Genomic DNA, 13,409 nt, shown 5'->3' with positions numbered 1-13,409 from the left:
TTAGGCTATAAATAGGGGCTTTATGTATTATTATATGTGTGTTTTTTTCATAGTGTAAATCATCCACCCAATGGGAGCTCACCTTGGGGAAGTCGGTTCATTTAATATATTTCATCATTTTAACCGACAACGAGATCGTTCATTTATATCTTATCTTTATATTATTATGTTCGTTCATTTGATTTATCACACCCGTCTCAACTGTTTATCAAGTGCAAAATCCGTTCGTGGTCGGTTTGGGACCTACATTAGATAATACTGATTATAACAAGGAGACACTTGACTATTAAAGGTGTGTTAATCATCTCACAAATAAACATTTTAAATAATCAACCAAAAGTTAAATCATATTTAGTTGTTAATTAAGTATTGGATCGATTATAAATTTTGTAGAGATTTATTACATTGACAGCGTAGTATTATGGAAAAAAGAGCATCTGTTGATGACGAGTTTGATAATAAATATTTGTTAAAAATTACTTAAGATAATCCTGTTTTAATGCCCAATTGCCCAAAACAAGTTCAACTGCTGACAACCAAGGCAAGCATATATATTAGGATGTCGTTTTCTGATGATAAAAATATATACATACACATCCTATATCAATAATTTACATATAAAATATGTTGGAAAACTTGTATTATAAATTCTAGAAAATTAAACGAAACAGTAAACTATAAATTCCAGAAAATTAAACGAAATAGTAAACCGGGCTTGTATTTAACACAATTCCCTTAAACAGATTCTCGGTCTGTTCCCAGGGTACTACGGTTCGAAACATAATCGGTGCTCTGCCGGACTCGGACACTTGCCTGAAACGCAATCGGAAATAATAATGTTGCAGTAGAAAGAAGATAAAGTGTGTTTGTTTGTTTTTGGTGTGTCTAAACTGAAGAGATGGTCTGGTTTATATAGCCATACAATGACAATAATAATAATCAATACTCTTAATGACCATTAAATAATAATAATATCAAATAATGGCCATTAGTGTAGATTATAAAACTGTAAGTCATAATCATTCTCTTAATGATTATTAATTGTATTGACTGGACCAGTTTTGAATTTCAAAAAAAAATTCAAGGGTTTTCGGAGTTGCATTCGTGTCCGCGGTACGTGCGGGCACGCACGAGTTCGATGGATTTCTAGTCCAGAAACCCAAATTTGTACCCCACCCTGCGCGCGTGTAGGACTTGTGGTAAAACATGTCATAAAGAATTCAAATGGGTGTAAGGTCACTACCTTATAAACCATTCATTATTTTGTTCCTAAACCGATGTGGGACAAACCTTTACCACTTCCACCACTTCCTTCATTCACACACTTAAAACTTCCAACAATCCCCCACATGAATGGATGTCGAAACAATATTATTCTGATTAGATTTCAACAGTTGAATCTTGCATACAATAGGTAGGTGTTATCCTTTGAACCTTTGCTTATGAATCATACTTAGCCCACTGGCTCTGAGTAGACGGTGATGTCTTTGAACTCGACTGCCGTTTGTGTAGACGACAACACACTTCACACAAGACTCTCCCTGACAAAGTCAAGTCCTTATAGTTATGTTCGTTATGGTCATGAACATGCGCCTGGTTCTGCAAGAGCTATTAAGTGTTGTGCCCAACAACACCCTTCGAAGCGACCCCACTTCTCTCTCACATAGGTGATTCACCATGTATGACTACCTTGGTCGAATCATTAAAAGCCATATGCTTAGCCTCACACTTGTCACTTTTAGGAATGGACTAGGAAGGTTACCTTGCTACGTGGTAAACTCCCTCTTAAAATTGTAGGGTTATCCCCCCCACAGTGACCGCACTAATTCATACAATTAGGTTTTCCTATTGAACTCAACTCTTGGGATCTCCAGTCTGTTGAGTTAGGTTTCCTTCACATGAACTTTAATTTTTCAAGGGCTTCAGTCCCATTCCCATGGACGACTTCTGAACTAACTCTCTACTTAGGCCTTTTGTTAGCGGATCCGCAATATTATCCTTTGACTTCACATAGTCAACAGTGATAATTCCAGTAGATATTAGTTGTCGTACCGTATTATGTCTACGTCTAATATGTCTATTCTTACCATTATACATTGTGCTATGAGCTCTGCCAATTGCCGATTGGCTATCATAATGTATACAGATGGCCGATGCCGTCTTAGGCCATCTTGGTATATCCTCAACAAATTGACGTAACCATTCTGCTTCTTCGCCCACTTTATCTAGGGCGATGAATTATGATTCCATCGTGGATCTAGCTATAACCGTTTGTTTAGACGATTTCCACGATATAGCAGCACCTCCAAGTGTGAATACAATTTGCATCACAATGTCCTTCGACAACTGCTGGATATTTGTTATAATGTAACCCGTATTCTCTAGTGTATCTTAGGTACCGAAGCAACCGAATCACACAGTTCCAATGACTTGAACTTGGGTTTCTTGTGTATCTACTTAGCTTGCTCACAGCATATGCTAAGTCGGATCTAGTGAAACTCATAAGATACATCAAACTGCCAATAATTCTTGAGTATTCCAACTGGTTAACGGGTTCACCTCTATTCTTAGCTAGATGTTGACTCGTGTCAATGGGAGTTCTAGCTACATTAGAGTCATTCGCATTAAACTTCTCAAGAATTTTGCTCACGTAATGGGAATGACTTAAAACAAGTCCATTTTGGGTTCGTGTGATTTTAACTCCTAAAATCACATCCGCAAGACCCATGTCCTTCAAGTCAAATCTTGCTTTTAACATGTTCTTAGTGGACGTTATGATTTTGTCATCACTACCAGCAATGAGCATATCATCTACATATAGACACAAAATGACATATCCATCGGATGTGTCCTTCACATACACACATTTGTCACATTCATTGATTTTGAACCCAGCATCAAGTATGACATGATCAAACTTTTGGTGCCATTATTTAGGAGCTTGTTTCAATCCATACAAGGATTTCACAAGTTTACATACTTTCTTTTCTTGCCCAACGGCTATGAAGCCTTCGGGTTGTTCCATGTAAATCTCTTCCTCTAGATTTCCATTCAAGAAAGCCATTTTTACATCCATTTGGTGAACTTCCAAGTTTCTAATGGCGGCAATGGCAAGCACCAACCTTATAGATGTTATTCGCGTAACCGGCGAATATGTATCAAAGTAATATAAACCTTCTCGTTGTTTATATCCTTTGATCACCAACCTTGCCTTATACTTATCGATGGTGCCATCAGGTTTCATCTTCTTCTTGAAGATCCATCGATATCCTAGTGGTTTACACCCTTGAGGAAGATCCACTAGTTCCCAAGTATGATTTTGTAAGATAGAATCTATCTCACATTTGATGGCCTCCCTCCACTGAGGTCCATCAGCGGAGTTCACCGCTTGTTGATACATTTGAGGTTCCTCTTCTACCATGTAGGTAAGAAAATCAGGGCCAAAGGATTTTTCAGTCCTTTGCCATTTACTTTTTCTGATTTCAACCTCCTATGTCTCAGATTGTTCCCGAGTTTCATCACCAGTATTCTCGTTTTGAATACTTTCCTCAACCGGTCTAGAATAGCTCGGTTTTCCTTTATCCAAACATGGGAACTTATATTCAAACCATGATGCATCCTTTGCTTCTATTATGGTGCCATTGTTTATTCTGTGATTCTTGGAATCATGCACAAGAAATCGATATGCACCACCGGGAAGGGTATATCCTATAAACACACAATCCACGGTTTTGGGTCCTATTAGTAGGCGTTTTGGTGGAGTCACCACTACCTTGGCTAGGCACCCCCACACTCGCAAGTATTTATATGGTGGTTTAATTCCCATCCATAACTCATACGGAGTTAGATCTTTCTTCTTATTCGGTATCATGTTTAAGACATAATTAGCATATAAGATTGCTTCCCCCCACATGTCCGGGCTTACCCCAGAACTTATCATCATGGCATTCATCATTTCTTTTAATGTTCGGTTCTTACGTTCTGCTATGCCATTCGATTGAGGGGAGTAAGGAGGCGTGACTTCATGTATGATTCCTTCTTTTTCACACAAGTCAATAAAAGGTGAAACATATTCACCTCCTCGGTCACTCCTTACTCTTTTAATTTTTCGATTTAGTTGATTCTCAACTTCGGCTTTAAATAAGATAAACTTATCAATAGCCCCGTCCTTACTCTTAAGTTAGTAAACATAGCAATATCTTGTACTATCATCAATGAACGTGATGAAGTACTTGTTCCCACCACGAGTATGAATTGCTTTTAGATTACACACATCGGTGTGAATCATCTCGAGGGGTTCGGTAAATCGTTCAATCTTTTTGAATGATGATCTCGTTTGTTTTTCTTCGACGCAAGTTTCACATTTATTATTTTAGTTGATATCGAATGTTGGTATGCATTTAAGTTTAATCAAACTTCGAATGGAATTAAAATTAACATGACCTAGTCTACCATGCCAAACATTAGAATACTTAAGCATATAAGCAGAACTAGTAGCATTCTCATTCATTTTGTTAAACACGGTTACATTCAACTTGAACATGCCATTAAGGGTATAGCCCTTACCAACATACACACCATTTTTGGTCAACACGACCTTATCAGACTCAATCACCATTTTGAACCCAAACTTGTTCAACTGCCACCCTGACACAAGGTTCTTACGAATTTCGGGAACATACAACACATTTGACAAAGTAAGTTCCTTTCCCGAAATCATCTTCAAAACCACATTCCCCTCACCTTTGACTTTGGTCGTAGCGGAGTTTCCCAAAAACACCCTTTCTCCATTAGTCACCTCTTTGAAGGTGCTAAAGAGACTTTTGTCAAAGCACACATGACGGGTAGCCCCCGTATCGACCCACCAATCTTTGTTATTTTGCCCAACCAAGTTAACTTCGGTGACCATAATCGAGAGGTCCGTGACCACCGCAACAAGGTTCTCAACCTCACGAACCATGTTAACTTGTCGAGCATTTTCTTTCTTTGGAAGCTTGCACTCATTGGCCCTATGGCCTTGCTTCCCACAATTATAAAAAGTTCCTTGGAACTTCTTTTTCTTCCCAACTCCCCCCTTAGGACCAAGGTTGAAGCCTTTCCCATGATTTTTCTTCCCACCATTTTTACCCTTTGAAGATTGGCCATGTTCAACAACATTGGCCTTTGTTGTTCCGGGACCGTCAATTCTTTTTAAAGCAATTTTGTTATCTTCTTCAATACGAAGATGAACAACAAGATCTTCAATGGTCATCTCCTTTCGCTTATGCTTGAGATAGTTCTTGAAATCGACCCAACTTGGTGGTAGCTTCTCAATAATACAAGCAACTTGGAATGTCTCACTAAGCGACATCTCTTCCACATGAATATCATGAAGAATAACTTGTAAATCTTGGACTTGACTCATAACAGTTTTTGAGTCTATCATTTTAAAGTCGAAGAACTTAGCCACCACGAATTTCTTAGTACCGGCATCTTCGGTTTTGTATTTTCGGTCCAACGACTCCCATAATTCTTTGGCAGTCTTGACCTTACAATACACATTATAAAGTGCATCAACCATGCCATTCAAGACATAGTTTCGGCATAAAAAATCCAAATGATTCCAAGCCTGAACCGCGCTTACCGACAGCGCATCCGTTGCCTCTTCATCAACATGAGGAACGGTTTCAGTCAAGAACCTCGCGAGGTTCAAAGTGGTCAAATAAAAGAACATCTTTTGTTGCCACTGTTTGAAATTCACACCGGTGAACTTCTCCGGTTTCTCAGCATGAGACGTGACAGCACTCGGCAACGGAGCAACCAAACCGGTTGTGATAGCAACCGCATTAGTAACGATGGCAGAAACAGCAGCGCTCATGGGTTGGGATTCCATTCTGAAATGAAAAATACAAGAATAATAATAAGTAATCTGTTTAAGTTTGTTGGAAAACTTGTATTATAAATTCCAGAAAATTAAACGCAACAGTAAACTATAAATTCCAGAAAATTAAACGAAATAGTAAACCGGGCTTGTGTTTAACGCAATTCCCTTAAACAGATTCTCGGTCTGTTCCCCGGGTACTCCGATTTGAAACAGAAGCGGTGCTCTACCGGACTCGGACACTTGCCTGAAACGCAATCGGAAATAATAATGTTGCAGTAGAAAGAAGATGAAGTGTGTTTGTTTGTTTTTGGTGTGTCTAAACTGAAGAGATGGTCTGGTTTATATAGCCATTCATGCCCGTGGGACGTGCGGGCACACACGAGTTCGATGGATTTCTAGTCCAGAAACCCAAATTTGCACCCCCGACTTGTGGTAAAACATGTCATAAAGAATTCAAATGGGTGTAAGGTCACTATATTATAAACCATTCATTATTTTGTTCCCAAACCGATGTGGGACAAACCTTTACCACTTTCTTCATTCACACACTTAAAACTTCCAACAAAATAGTCTTGTTTAATGGCCAAAATTAACAAGTTGAACAACTAGCATGCTAAGCAATATATATGTCATGATGTCGTTCTCATGCATGGTTAAATTGATCTCATGCTTAAATTTTCTTGTGTCATCAACGTCCAATTCAACTTGGAATGGGTGGACAAGTTGGAACAAATGATCAGTAACTTATAGGCCTGGCAATTTTTCCCAATTAAACACTAAAGTTTGGGTCATTTGCACTAAGTAAATGGTTTAAGGCCCCTTTGGGTTAAGTGTTATTTTGAAATGACTGTAAATGGTTGGACCTAAAGAGAATAGCATTCACAGCAACAAATTTTCATAAACTGTCATAATAATGTCCGCAGATTCCAAACTTTTTTTAAAAAAACCTCATATAGTCATATTTTCTCCCACAACGTTCACAAATTGTCACATTATCGCATACTTTTCATAACAGATTTATCTTTTATATTTTATATATGTTAAAATAAATATACTTTTAATAAATTTTATTTAAAAACCAAATAGTTAAATTATTAACACAGTTATAAAATAGAACATAGCATAAATATAAAATAAAATCTACATAAATAAATGCTATATTATTTAAACACTAAATAGTTAAATGGTTAACATAATTATAAAATGATCCTTTCATATGGTTAGATTTGTGGTTTATTTAATGTTTAATTTATTCTACTCATTTTTTTTTATTATTTTCTTCAAAAAGGCTCTTGGTGGAGAGACCCATTAAGCTAAGGGATATACACCCCTCAACACCATTTCCTCATTCATCATGTCTACGTCACATCGGTTTTCACCCCATCATTCAATATCACCCTTCAACTATGATAATACATCATTCTCCATGAATCCATTATTTAATAATAATAAGAATTGAAAAAAGAAAAGAAAAAAAAAGGTGATTGGTTAATCTCAAATGAAAGGAAAAAGGTGGATATGAATGACCATAGACGGTGGTCAGTACCCTCAGGTCACGCATGACCATTTTAGGGGGGGGGGGTTGTCCATGGATAGGTCTATTATCTTCTTCAAAACTCAGGAAACAAAATCCCATAATAATAACAATCTAATATCTGTTAATCTGAACTCTTGGCAACAATAATAACAACAATAATAATAATAACATATGTTGATCTGAATTAGTTGTGGCAGTCGCAAATCAAGCTTGAACGGGTATCAGTTGGTCGTCGCGGCCTGTTACGTTTTTATAGCAAAGGTAGACTCGTCACGTCCTTTTCAGACAACCCGTTTTCCCCATTTCCACATCCTGCTTTACCAAACAATTCCGACGGAGAGTTTGCTAGTTAAGTGAACCCGTCTCTGACGGCTACCTTTTAAATCGACCTCTTTCAGACCTCCACCATGAGCACCATTATAGCAAAAACCCTTTTCCTGCGACACCAAAAATTAAATTGACCAAAATCAGCTTCACAATCGATTTATAGACATGGAGAGAGATTAACCATGTTGATGTGAGGATGAAAGAACGTGTTTAAAATGTTTTCTATTATGTGTCTTACTTTTTCTATGTATCAAACACAAATACTTTGATTGGTTTTATAATTGTAAGTGATCGAGCTTTAAGGAACTAATTTGGAGCATTTAGGATGGAGATGAAATGGAAGTAATATGATATGATATGATATATAGTTGAAATACGAAGACGTGGCCGCAAACAGAAAGGAACGGAGTTGGAATGCATATTTTATGAAGAAAACGGTGTTTTAGTACTCTAGCCACCGTAAGGCAGAGAAGCCAGACCGTAGGCTACGGTGGCCAGGCCGTAGCTTACGGTCTGGCCTGACGGGTTATTATTGTTCTTCCATATTTTAGCTTAGAAAACCCTAAAATCGATTATCCTTCATACCCTATCATCCTTGGGAGATTTTCTAGCCATCATACACCATACTAACACCTACCAATCACCACAATTATCCATGTTCTCATCATCTCAACCAAGAATCAAGATCTTCAAGGTGCATATGCTAGGCTACAGCTTTCGTGACCATCTCCAGGCGTAGGGTTGTGTTTGTAGTTGGAGTTTATTGATTTAAACCTTCACTTTGGATTTGGATTTGGTTAATCATCCGGTTAGTTTAATCTTTATGTTTGTTTATTTGGTTGAACAGTTTTTCGTAATTGAATGCTTTGATGTTTTATCAGTTAAGTGAGTTGTGGTCATCAACTTTTAGGATTATGTTCTTAGAGTCATTGACCCGTTTATCTTTAACCATTAAGCTGATTGCATTTTTCAAACCTTAAAACTGGTAATCTGTTAGATTATTATTCATCCAAACCAATTGTTCGGATTAAGTTCTGACAATTAGTAAGGTCATATATTTAGTCTTTTGATTATTTATTTAAACAAAGGGATTTCTAAATAGGTTTGATTAACTTATCCTATCTGCTTTGCAACCTGAAACCTGGAGTTGGTTATTTTTCACATAAGTGTTTACAAATTAAAGTTACTTGTTTTCCAAAGTATTATCGTAACATCTTAGGCAAATACCACATCGGCCGTGGACAAGAGAGATCATTGGTTCATAAGTAAATGCCCCGCCTCTTATATACCCAACACGTTTTGGGCTTAATGGTAGTGGACGAGAGGAGAGCTCCACAGTTAAGCGTGCTCAGCTAGAAGTAGTAGCAGGATGGGTGACCTCCTGGGAAGTCTCTACCTAGGCAACCAAAAACAAATCAGTGAGCTCTTCGTGGGCAAAGCGGACAATATTTGTGGTGCGAGGGGCCGGATGTTGCAATTTCACAATCAAACCATTTTTAAAAGCTTACTTGACATCGTTTGTCTGCATTAAGTTAGTTAATTACTAAGTCTTGAGTTTGATTAGCACTTTGTATTAATTCCCTGTGGATTCGACACCTCACTTGCCATTGCTAGTAAAGGTATTTTATAAATGTTTTTGATTGACCTTTCGACATCGATCACATGTGAAGCTTGGAATCAGTGTGAGGTGAAACAGAGTCGGAGTCGGTGGTAAGGAAGTAGGTTTTGCCTTCGGAGTGGCGGCGGCGGTGGCGAAGAGAGCAGAATGTTATGGAGCGGTGGAGGTAGGGTTTAGTGGAGGTGGTAAGGATATGGTTGAACGGGAAACTGGATTGTCGGTTATTTGATATTTGAAAATCTAAATTCAAATCTAGTGAAAACACAGTCAATTGGAACCAACCAACTAGATGATCTGAGTTTGAAGCTATTTGGGGGGTTTTCAGAGAGAGAGTGATAAATAGTTGGTGTAGGTGTAGGGTACGTCAAACCCAGTACGATTTTTTATTTATTATATTGTGTATTATCTTTACTACATTATTATTATTGTCTACTAATTAGGCCCATTGGGCTGGGGCTTTGTGGAGGTAACCCCTAACCGGGCCTGGCCCAATAAAGGTTAGGGTTCATGATGGTAGTCATGGAGTCCCTATATAAGGAGTCTTCATCAATCATTTGAAGGACCTTTTCTTAGACCCTTGACTCTCACATATTTTTGTGTCTGTAAAAAAAGTTTACTCTTAGCAGTCACCTTCACTCCCCCACTTTTCCATGGCAACTCTCGAACAACCGGAGAAGAAGATCGAGGCGGTGGTTCGTTCATCTAGAAGACCGGGGAACTTGGATTTGGATCCGACCCGGATCCATTCCATGTTTCTTCAGTTGGGTATATTAAACATCCTTATTGGGTCTTCAAATTCATCAAAAACCCACTTCAAATGTAACACCAATTTTCGTAATTGATATCAGATGAAGACTTTGAACGGATTTAGGGGTTTTAGAGAGAGAAAGTGAGAACAAAATGGGGGTAAAAACTAAAAACCTACAACACAATTCCTTGGTGGGTTTTGAAATTAATCGAAAACTTAACTCAAATCTCACAATAATTATGTTGTTGTTATTATTATTATTATTATTACTATGTGTGAAAAGACGACTTTACCCCTGGATTTAACGGTCAAACAAACGAAAAACCACCAAAAGTGAAAAAAAAAGACAACCATAGGGCTCGTTTGTGCGAAAATGCCACCTCGGGATTGACACCTGTGTTTTGGGTTTCACCACAGGGAGCATATTTGCAATTAACTCTAAGAAAAATAATCAAAAATTTGTTCCAACTTCGATTCTCTTCTCTTATTTCTTGGAGCCTAACCCACTCGATCTACAGGTCTATTGGAAGTTTGTCCATCTCGAATCGGTCTCTATCAATTAGTCTCAGGTCGGGTCATCACCCAATAACCCATGTGACGAGGCTAACTGTCCTCTCGTAGTCTTGCGTATATATGTGAAGATCGGATTTTGCTCAATAACCACCGAGACAACGACATTTGACACCAGCTTGCAAGGACATAGACTTTTACATGTATACTAGCTTTACACTACTATAAAACTTTTACCGACTCACCGACGAAAAAACATGTCAATTCAAACAAAATCTCATTGTGACCCTTTCATGTTGTGTCTCAGGAACCTCGTCAATAAGGTCCGGTGCATATTTTTGCTAAAGATGATATCATAAAGAAATAAATTATCAAATTAATTTGAAGCTTTAGGGTCTTATTTATTTGAAGACACAAAAAATGATAGTTAGAATATATATCATATATGTATCAAGTATATATCAACATTCTGATGGTTTTTTAATGCACATTATTCATTACATAAGATGAACGATTTTAGTACCAAGGCCACTACACATCTAAATGAATAATATTTGTACACCAACAATATTTCCCCAAAGCAATGCCTATAATTTATGAATCCATGTGACCTTAAACATATCAAATTTATACATAAGATATCCTAAACTTTTAAGGATTCAAGCAGCCCTCGCAAGAACTTCTGTTTGTTGTGGCAGATCAGCCGGTTCGATATAAAACCCCCTTCTAACAAATGACCTTGGTACAGTAACCGTCAACACCCCATTCTCATAACAAGCAGAAATCCCATTTACATCGATAGTATCCGGCAGCCTGAACTTTTTCATAAAGGTCCGGCCACCAGGCATTGTCACGGTATCATCAGCTGATTCGGTACGAATTATAAGATACCTCGAATCCTCCACTTCCACACAGATCTCCTCTTTCCGAACACCTGCATACAAAAAGATTAATTTTCTAACAAGGGTGTCTTAGAAATAACTTCTTATGTGCATTCAAACCTTTCAGAAAAAGCACATAGACCTTGGTATAGTATTAAAGGAAATATTTCTAACAGTGGTGTCTTAAAACAATTCTGAATACCGAACCGATCATCGAAAAGGCCACCACAAGAAAAGAATCAAGAAATCTTCATGCTATACAAAATAAGGGCGTCTCGGAAATGAATTATTATTCTTGTGTGCAATTGAAGTATTTAACCAACTTATTTAAGATTTAATCATAGAAAGCATGAATGTCATTAGCCAATTAACCAAGTTAATATCAAGAAACCACCCAAGATATCAAAAAAATACAAACAGAACTTTAAGGGTGTCATGGGAACCAATTCATGTGTAAAATTATACCATTTGACTCAAGATTTGGTCCTAGAAAGCATACATTTTTAGCAAATTAACATAGTTACTATCAAGAAACCTCCCCTATAGATCAAAAGAATCAAGAAACCTTGATATTATACAAACACAACTTTCTACTGAGTACGATGATGATGATGATGAACTTTCTAAAAAGGGTATCAAGGAAACCCAATACATTTTTGCAATTAAACCATTTGATTCAAGATTTGGAACTTAAAAACCAACATTTTTAGCCAAATAACCAAGTTAATCTCAAGAACCCACAATCTCGATCAAAAATCTCAAGAAATCTTGATATTGTACAAACAGAACTTTCTAACAAGGGTGTCATGGGAACCAATATATGTGTACAATTAAGCCAGTTGATTCAAGATTTGATCCAAGCTCACATTATTAGCCAATTATTAACCAAGTAAACATCACGAAACCACCCTAATGAAGATCGGTCAAAAGAATCAAGAAATCTTGATATATATCATACAAAAAAGGTATTAATTTCTAGTTTCCAACAAGGGTATTATGGAAACCGATTCTTGTGTGCAATTTATCCAAGGTTTGGTCCAAGAAATTAACCACGCATCATTAGCCAATGAATAGGCAATCTAAATCCAAATAAATCTAGACAATTAAGTTAAATTAACATTTGAAACAAAGATATGATAATATGCATGCATGCATGGGTATGAGTATGGGAATGGGAATGTACCGGGGATGTCGGCAGAATAAATGTGGGATTCGGGGGTTTCAGTCCAATGAACGTAGTTTTCGGGCACAAACGGGTACGGAAAAAGGAGAGGGGAGGTGAAAAAGGAGTGCCAAGAAGGGTTGAATGTTGAGACCTCCATTTTTCTTCCTTTTTGCAGATAAATATACAATTATATATTCTTGGTAAAACAAGCACCAAGATATTATAATTCTAGCTGGGATATTACAAACCAGATTTAGGAAGGAAGAATGAAGAGGGAGGTGGTTGGTTTCATTATTATAGAGTAACCAATTGGCTGGTGGGTGGTGGGGATCATACCTGCCTCTTGCAAATTAAAATTAAATAAATTGATTGGAGTCCTACAAGATAACCAAAAACCCTATCCACTCAAAAATGATCAATCAATTAGAGGTTCTAATTCAGATTTTTGTTAGTATTAAATGACGGTTTTACCCTTAGCCTTTTCCAAAATTGTATGTTTTAGAGTTTCAGTTTTGTCATTTGTACAATGGTAGCGTTTGACATGCATTAATGGGAGTTGGAATGGATTAATAGACCACTATGATGGAATAAAGAAAATGTGTTTGGCTGGTCAATAAAATGGTAACACTCATTACTATGTTCATTATATTCCCTCTAAAACATCCCAAATTTATTCCATCTACCCCTTGTTTTCTTTTTCATTCCCCTTTCACACTATATGACCTCCACCACCCTCCCACCACCACCTACCCATTGCCCT

At 37.3% G+C, this 13,409-nt stretch overlaps 1 protein-coding gene across 1 annotated transcript; it reads right to left on the bottom strand.

The window, feature by feature from the left end:
• Nucleotides 1–11,060: 11,060 nt before the first annotated feature.
• On the bottom strand, nucleotides 11,061–13,083 carry LOC143529714 (15.4 kDa class V heat shock protein-like). Its single transcript, XM_077025446.1, has 2 exons — nucleotides 12,668–13,083; nucleotides 11,061–11,537 (listed from the first exon to the last, which is right to left on the bottom strand). The coding sequence occupies exons 1-2, from the start codon at nucleotides 12,804–12,806 to the stop codon at nucleotides 11,263–11,265; spliced, it is 414 nt and encodes a 137-aa protein (XP_076881561.1). The 5' UTR covers nucleotides 12,807–13,083; the 3' UTR covers nucleotides 11,061–11,262.
• Between the last annotated feature and the right edge of the window lie 326 nt (nucleotides 13,084–13,409).

This window comes from Bidens hawaiensis, unplaced genomic scaffold (assembly GCF_021521415.1).
Source record: "Bidens hawaiensis isolate Kalapana, Puna unplaced genomic scaffold, B.hawaiensis_p1.1 tig00008655_1, whole genome shotgun sequence".
NCBI classification, from domain to species: domain Eukaryota; kingdom Viridiplantae; phylum Streptophyta; class Magnoliopsida; order Asterales; family Asteraceae; genus Bidens; species Bidens hawaiensis.
The sequence above is the reverse complement of the archived record's forward strand: the minus strand, read 5'-3'. Positions and strand labels throughout refer to the sequence as shown.

Coding starts and splice junctions, on each gene's coding strand:
- LOC143529714 (XM_077025446.1), bottom strand. CDS start 12,806: ATGGAGGTCTCAACATTCAACCCTTCTTGGCACTCCTTTTTCACCTCC. Junction 11,538..12,667: donor TTATTCTGCCGACATCCCCG/GTACATTCCCAT, acceptor TTTTGTATGCAG/GTGTTCGGAAAGAGGAGATC.